Below are 7,965 nucleotides of genomic sequence, written 5' to 3'. Positions count from 1 at the left end.
AAAATTATGTTGATCTGGAAAAAAGGAACTTTGAAGCTGCTGGAAAAATATTAGCCAATATTTGGTCCGAGTCGATAATAGATGGATACCCAGTAGTTGGAAAATTCATCCCTCCACCTGAAAATCCAAGACCCAAACTTCAATTTCAAGAAACAGATGATTGGAAGATAAAACACATTCGTCAATCCCAATATCTGCTGCAAATAGTGAAATGCAGTGACAACTCATGCTGCAAACCTTGGCGTACTAACTATTCATCTTTTTTTTCCAGAGCGTTTTCTGCCACCACCTGTACCACTTGCTTCATGTGATGATGGTTTGGAGATAGGCAATAATGGAAGATTTGGAAGCCTATTTCAAAGTTTGTTCCTTTCAAAACAGCTAAAGATAAATTGCAATGATGAGTATTGCCCATCTCTCAAGAAACAAGATGGGAAAGGGGTATCACTTCTCAAAAGGCGAACTTGCCCTAAATGTCCATTGTATCACTCCTCGATCACAGCAATGAAATACCATTCACCAAAATGCGGCATACCAGAAGAACAGCAAGTGGGAGAAAGTGATGACGATGAAGATGAAATTGATGATACTACGAGTATTTATAGTACATTGCCAGAGGTCCAAGGCAGAAAAATTTTTGAATCAATTAATTTATGTTTGGAAATTGAAACAGAAATTCATTCCACTAAAAGACTAATTGGCTATAAAATAATTTGCCTCCTATACTATTTTAAACTACACTTTCTGAAATTTTTTTAATAGCACCTGCACCAAGTAGCCTAATTTAAATAATGTTTGTTAGATTTTATCTTTGCAAATTTAAATTTTATGTCCCCATTGTATCGTAAAATATAAATTATCAACAGTTTCTGAAATTAATAAAATGTCTGAATGTGTTTTATCAAACGTAGATAATCAATGTTTATGGTTTGAAAAATGAATAATAAATATTGTGAAATTAAAGTTATCTTTTAGTTTTTATTAAATTAGATGACGTCATCATCTGTTGGGGGAGGGGGGGGGGGGGGCAGGTCAATGATGACATGTGATGACTTGGGGGAGGGGGGGGGTCTAAAAAGGGCAAATTTTTGATGACGTAATATGTGAACGCTCCCCAAAGGGGAACTGGGAACAAATAGGGATCAGATGTAGATTCCAAGAGCATACCACCAATATACTTAGTTTGAGATCACCTATAAGTCTCATCCGGACACAAGCACAAAATCCAACAGAGAGGAATACACTCAAATGCTTACATTACACTAAAAGTAACAAATATAATAATACATAACAGAGAGATGATTTACAAGGAAAAAAATATCATCTCCCAAAACAATAACTATGCATTTGACTGTTTCCCTCCCAGGCAAGACTCCAACCAGGGCCAGGACAAAATCAAAATAATAATAATAATAATAATAATAATAATAATAATAATAATAATAATAATAATAATAATAATAATAATAATAATAATAATAATGATAATGATAATAATAACAATAATAATAATAAGAAGAAGAAGAAGAAGAAGAGAAGAAGAAGAAGAAGAAGAAGAAGAAGAAGAAGAAGAAGAAGAAGAAGAAGAAGAAGAAGAAGAAGAAGAAGAAGAAGAAGAAGAAGAAGAAGAAGAAGAAGAAGAAGAAGAAAGAAGAAGAAGAAGAAGAAGAAGAAGAAGAAGAAGAAGAAGAAGAAGAAGAAGAAGAAGAAGAAGAAGAAGAAGAAGAAGAAGAAGAAGAAGAAGAAGAAGAAGAAGAAGAAGAAGAAGAAGAAGAAGAAGAAGAAGAAGAAGAAGAAGAAGAAGAAGAAGAAGAGAAGAAGAAGAAGAAGAAGAAGAAGAAGAAGAAGAAGAAGAAGAAGAGAAGAAGAAGAAGAAGAAGAAGAAGAAGAAGAAGAAGAAGAAGAAGAAGAAGAAGAAGAAGAAGAAGAAGAAGAAGAAGAAGAAGAAGAAGAAGAAAGAAGAAGAAGTAGGAAGAATAATAAGAATAATAATAACAATAATAATAATAATAATAATAATAATAATAATAATAATAATAATAATAATAATAATAATAATAATATAATAATAATAATAATAATAATAATAATAATAATAATAATAATAATAATAATAATAATAATAATAATAATAACATATTAATAATAATAATAATAATAATAATAATAATAATAATAATAATAATAATAATAATAATATATCAGACGACAATACCTAACCCCTTATAATTAGGGCGATAATTAAAAATACACCGTTATATTATATTTAAGAGTTTTTAATTAGATAGTCTACACGAAGAAGAATTTTGTGGATCGAACTCAGACCTTCTAATTACCGGTTAGACGTCCTACCATTACACTACACCACATAGGCTGCCGATTGTTGGGCTATTTTTAATACCTATAGATAGTATGCCCTTGGCAAAGAAGTATAACGGGCCAACACACAAAGCTGTGTGCAACCATGAACGTTTATAGTCTGTTTAACTCTCGAGTTCATATACATGGAAAAGCGAACAAATTTGTTCAATGTTCAATGAGGGTGAACTCGAGAGGGTTAATACAGTTGAGTGAGAATTACTCATAAACGTGGATGGCAAAAAAAACCCAATAACAAAGACCTGAGAACGTCAACTTCGAACTATCTATATTCTTCACAAGGGTACGCCTGAGTCTGCTCCTTAATTTCTAAATTTGATATTTTCAACAACAACAAATTTGGAGCAACTCAAATGTCTTCATCCTCATCCTCTCAGGTTCAATGTATGTGTTGTTTGATGCCCGGATGGACGGAATTTTTCCGAGGCTAAGCACACAACGTGGTTATCAGAATGGGACCTTGTCTGCGACTCGAAAGGGATTGCCGAGTTATCTTTTACGTGTTACAACGCTGGACTTGTATTGGGTGGTTTGTTTTGGTCTGCTATGGCGGACAGATTTGGACGGAAGCCCGTTATGATTTTTTGTGCCTTTATGGGTTCTGTATCGGAGGCTGCAATTCTGCTGTGTCCTAACATTCACTTCATCAACGGCCTACGTCTTGTGAGCGGCATTTTCCGACAGGGCATGTCAGAAACTTTTTTCATTCTAGGTCTTGAGATTCTTGCACCCAGTCATCGTGATCGCTACGGAGTTATCGTTTGTTTCAAGTGGGTTGTCGATGTTCTTGCTGTAGGATTCACAGCTTATCTCCTTCAAGACGCCAACTGGAAATACTTAGAAGCAACAGTCTCGATCTCGGGTGTGTTTGCTGTACTGTACCCTTTCTTTATGGAAGAGTCACCTCGATGGTTGACGGCCAGGGGTCGATTTGACGAGGCTTTGGCTATAATACAAAGAGCTTGTCGTCAGAATGGCAAAGACTTTGAGGAGGTTAAAGCCGCATATGACAGATATGTTTCAGTCCAATGTCTTACAACCAAGGAATGCGACAACGAAGTTTTAGAGTTAGAGCCGTTGAATACATTTTCTGATAATACGAAGCAAGAATTTTATACTGAAATAAAACAATGCAAACAAGAAAATAACTCAATCTTAGCCCTCTTCTCACGCAGAGACCTTACAATTTTAACTCTTTCATCTTGGTTCATCTGGTTTGCACACAACATGACGTATTACGGTCTCTATATGATGTCATCAACTCTAGTAGGTAATCGATTCTTAAACTACTCATTAGTCGGATTCGTGGAAATACCCAGCATTGCTCTCATCTCAGTAATGATGAGAAAATTTCAGAGACTCCGAGTTGTCAAATTATTTCTGGCAGGGGCGTCCTGTTCGCTGATGGCGTATTCCTTACTGAACACTTTTGGTGGAGACGGACCGCTGATTTATTCTGCAAATATAGTAGCGTTCCTTTTTGGAAAATTCTCCATCGCCGCGTCTTATAATGTCCTTTTCATCCTCACTCCAGAAATCTACCCGACAGTCTTGAGATCCACGGCCACCGCATCTTGTAACAGTTTTTCTCGTATCGGATCAATGCTCGTCCCTTTTCTGAGACCCCTCATCACAGTTGTCAAATGGGGACCGGGTGTTATTTTTACAGGGATTTGCTTCATTGCTTTACTCTTGATGGTTTTTCTTCCCGAGACAAAGGACAAAGAACTAGTGGACACAGTGGAGGACTTTAAGAAAAATGTTACAAAGAAGAAACAGCAAAAGACTTAACGTGAGATAAAAGTAAAAGCGGATACACGGGTAGTAGCAAAACAAATATCCCTTACATATAATTTTTAATATAACATAAGTTAAAAAAATTTTTTAAATATTCCTTTTTCGCCACATCATAAGATATCGTCGCCAAGGCATTCCACGAAGGAATATAGATAACTCGTCAAACAAGATGTCTGATGTCAACAGGAATCACCCATGTTGTCCAAGTGAGCAAATTGGGGGTTAATAATCTTGCTCAAGGAAAAAAACGAAAGTGCCTGAAGCGGGGCTCGAACCCGGGTCCTTCCGGGTCACAGTGCAATGCCTTAACCACTCGGCCATGTATATAACATTTAAAGTGTAATTATTTTTTTCAACTTCTACAGTATCGTTTCTTGATTTCGCAATCTTCAGTTTACACGTAAATATATACATATTATATAGTCGATATAACCACTTACTCTTTAACTATATTATATGTGTGTGTGTGACACAAAGTGAGAGTGAGAGGAATATATGAGAGAGAGAGAGAGAGAGAGAGAGAGAGAGAGCGAGAGAGAGAGAGAGAGAGAGAGAGAGAGAGGGGGGGGGGGGAACCAACGTCTCATTACGAATCTCAGCCATGATAATATATCTAACTCCTAAGAAAACATTTAGCTTGACTCGCATTTTAGGATTTGTTGGGGTTTTTTTACATTCTTATATAAAGCAAATGTTGCTGCTTGAAGCTTGAAGAAATAAATAATATAATAAATTGGATTAGACGTTTCTATTTAATGTCCAGTAGAAGGTTTGTTTGTTTGTTTTTATGGGTTTTTATGGCGCTTGCAACATATTTAGGTCATATCAGCGCCAGTTAAAAGGAGGAAAATAGGACAGCAAAAAAGATTCCAGAATTACAATTAAGCACCAAGGAAAAAGTACCTAAGACAAAGAGGAAATGGTTCAAATAGGGAACAGATGTAGATTCCAAGAGCCTACCATCATCGTACTTATGTTGTTTGTTTGTTTTTAATGGTTTTACGGCGCTTGGGACACATTTAGGTCATATCAGCGCCAGTAAAAAGTAAGAAAATGGGATAGTATGAATGTTCTTGAATTACAATTAAAGCAACATAGAAAAAGTAAGACAAAGTCGAATGGCGCAAATAGGGAACAGGTGTAGATTCCAAGAGCATACTATCATTGTGCATAGTTTGACATTACCTAAGTCTCATCCAGACACGAGCACAGGATCGCACTAAGAGGAATATCCTAAAAAGCTTACATTATATATTCAAAACATCAAATATAATAATTCATACCAAAGAGATGACTTACAATGGGAAAAAATATCATCTCCCAAAACAATTTGACCGTCTCCCTCCCAGCCAAGGACTCCGGCCATGGCCAGGACAAAACAAAGTAATCTCATTCTAAGACAAAGACAGAAAGCAAGTTGGAAAGTAGATATAGGGGTATAGAAGACACAGTAAGCGACCTCCCTGTCCACTGTATGGGAGGCCAGGAACCCCACCCAGATATAAAGCAAATGTTGCTGGTTGAAGCTCGAAGAAATAAATAATATAATAAATTGGAAATCATGCTTCTATTTAATTTCCAGTAGAAGGCTTGTTTGTTTTTATGGGTTTTTTATGACGTATGCAACATATTTAGGTCATATCAGTTAAAAGGAAGAAAATAGGATAGCAAAAAAGATTCCAGAATTACAATTGTTTGTTTTGTTTTTTTTAAGAGTTTTGCGGCGCTTGCAACACATTAAGGTCATATCAGCGCCAGTAAAAAGGAAGAAAATGGATAGTCAAAAGTTCTAGAATTACAATTAAAGCACCCAAGAAAAGGTAAGACAAAGGAGAATTGCTTCAAATAGGAAACAGATGTAGATTCCAAGAGCATACTATCAAAGTACTTAGTTTGAGATCACTTAAAAGTCTCACCCACACACAAGCCCAGGTCCCAACTAAGAGGGATACACTCAAATGTTTAAAAATCATATATAATATGTAAACAAAACCATACAGTGCATAACAGGGAGATGATTTACAAGAGAAGAAATATCATCTCCCAAAACTCTTAACTATACATTTGACTGTTTCCCTCCCAACTAGGGTATCCAGCCAGGGCCAGGACAAAACCAAGTAATCTCATTCCATGACAAAGACAGAAAGCATGTTGGAAAACAGACATAGGGGGATAGAAGACAAAGTATGTACCTCCCTGCCCACTATGAGAGGTCAGGAAACCCGCCCAGAGAATTACAATTAAAGCACCAAGGGAAAAGTAAGACAAAGAGGACATGGTTCAAATAGGGAACAGATATAGATTCCAAGACCACACCATCATTGTATTTGGCTAGCACTATTCAGTATCTGATAATTGCACAAAAGCAGAAATTTAAAAAATTACGATCAAAATATTTTTACAACTTTGAATCGGGCTGTCAGTTACTGCACGTGTTCAATCTGGAAGTAGGTCAACATTTTATTTCCATTCAACCGAGATTGTCGCACTTTTCACTCTCTCTTTAAAAAAGAGTTCCTTATGGATACTGAATAGTGGCAAAGCACTATTCAGTATCTGATACTGAATAACCACTTCGTACCGTACTGGAGTACCTCCTGGCCACCACAAATCCAGAACAAAGATAAATAGGAATATAGAAGACACAGCAAAAGTGACCCGTATGCCATACATGGGAGTTCAGAAAACACCATCCCAACCATGGGACTTTAAACCACCCCATTCAGCCATTAAATACATATGTTATATCATATAAAACAATAAATACATATGTTATATCATATAAAACAATAAATACATATGTTATATCATATAAAACAATAAATACATATGTTATATCATATAAAACAATAAATACATATGTTATATCATATAAAACAATCAGATCGTAGAACACAATGTTTATAAAATATAGTAAATAGATCTATTGAATCATACAATACTACCGGAAAACATTTATACCAACAACAACAATAATAATAATAATAATAACAATAATAATAATAATAATAATAATAATAATAATAATAATAATAATAATAATGATGATGATGATGATGATGATGATGATGATGATGATGATGATGATGATGATGATGATGATGCTGATGATGATGATAATAATAATAATAATAATTTCATTTAAGCGCCTTGAGGTTTCGGCTATAGGTGCTGTAGAAATATGCTTATTATTATAATTAATAATGATGATTATGATGATGATGATGATGATGATGATGATGATGCTGATGATAATAATAATAATTTCATTTAAGCGCCTTGAGGTTTCGGCTATGGTGCTGTAGAAATATGCTTATTATTATAATTAATAATGATGATTATGATGATGATGATGATGATAATGATGATGATAATAATAATAATAATAATAATAATAATAATAATAATAATAATAATAATAATAATAATAATAATAATAATAATAATAATAATAATAATAATAATAATAATAATAACAATTACATAAAAGTGTACATATAATAATGAATATATTCCATTAACTTTTTCATGACATTATATTAAAATAAACACAGAGATGAGTGTAAAAGAAATTATTTTAAAAAATAAAGAGAATACCTACAAAAGGCTTTCTTTATCACACGTATTGAGTAAAATCAAAACATTTTCAAAATAGACAAACTATGGACATTTTGTCACCGGAATGTTGCAAGCAGTAAAAAGTTGAATGGTGTATTTTAGAAAAGGGGGGGAAAAAAGGGATCAAAAAACATGCCAGTGAGGTTTGCTCAAACTTTCTTGCATGTCCCG

At 34.3% G+C, this 7,965-nt stretch overlaps 1 protein-coding gene across 1 annotated transcript; it reads left to right on the top strand.

Annotated features, from left to right (window-relative positions):
- Positions 1-2,869: 2,869 nt before the first annotated feature.
- LOC144975905 (solute carrier family 22 member 15-like) lies at positions 2,870-4,685 on the top strand. The gene has a single exon (XM_078920093.1). It carries the CDS (start codon positions 2,926-2,928, stop codon positions 4,168-4,170), a length of 1,245 nt encoding a protein of 414 aa, XP_078776219.1. The 5' UTR covers positions 2,870-2,925; the 3' UTR covers positions 4,171-4,685.
- The last annotated feature ends 3,280 nt before the right edge of the window (positions 4,686-7,965 follow it).

The sequence above is a fragment of the Berghia stephanieae genome, chromosome 6 (genome assembly GCF_034508935.2).
Source record: "Berghia stephanieae isolate SIO BIC M18660-M18661 chromosome 6, UCSD_Bste_1.3, whole genome shotgun sequence".
Lineage (NCBI taxonomy): Eukaryota > Metazoa > Mollusca > Gastropoda > Nudibranchia > Aeolidiidae > Berghia > Berghia stephanieae.
Note: the sequence above shows the minus strand (reverse complement) of the source record. Positions and strands in the feature narration are given on the sequence as shown.

Bases quoted from the DNA above. Each gene is read 5' to 3' on its own strand.
- LOC144975905 (XM_078920093.1), top strand. From the start codon at position 2,926: ATGGCGGACAGATTTGGACGGAAGCCCGTTATGATTTTTTGTGCCTTT.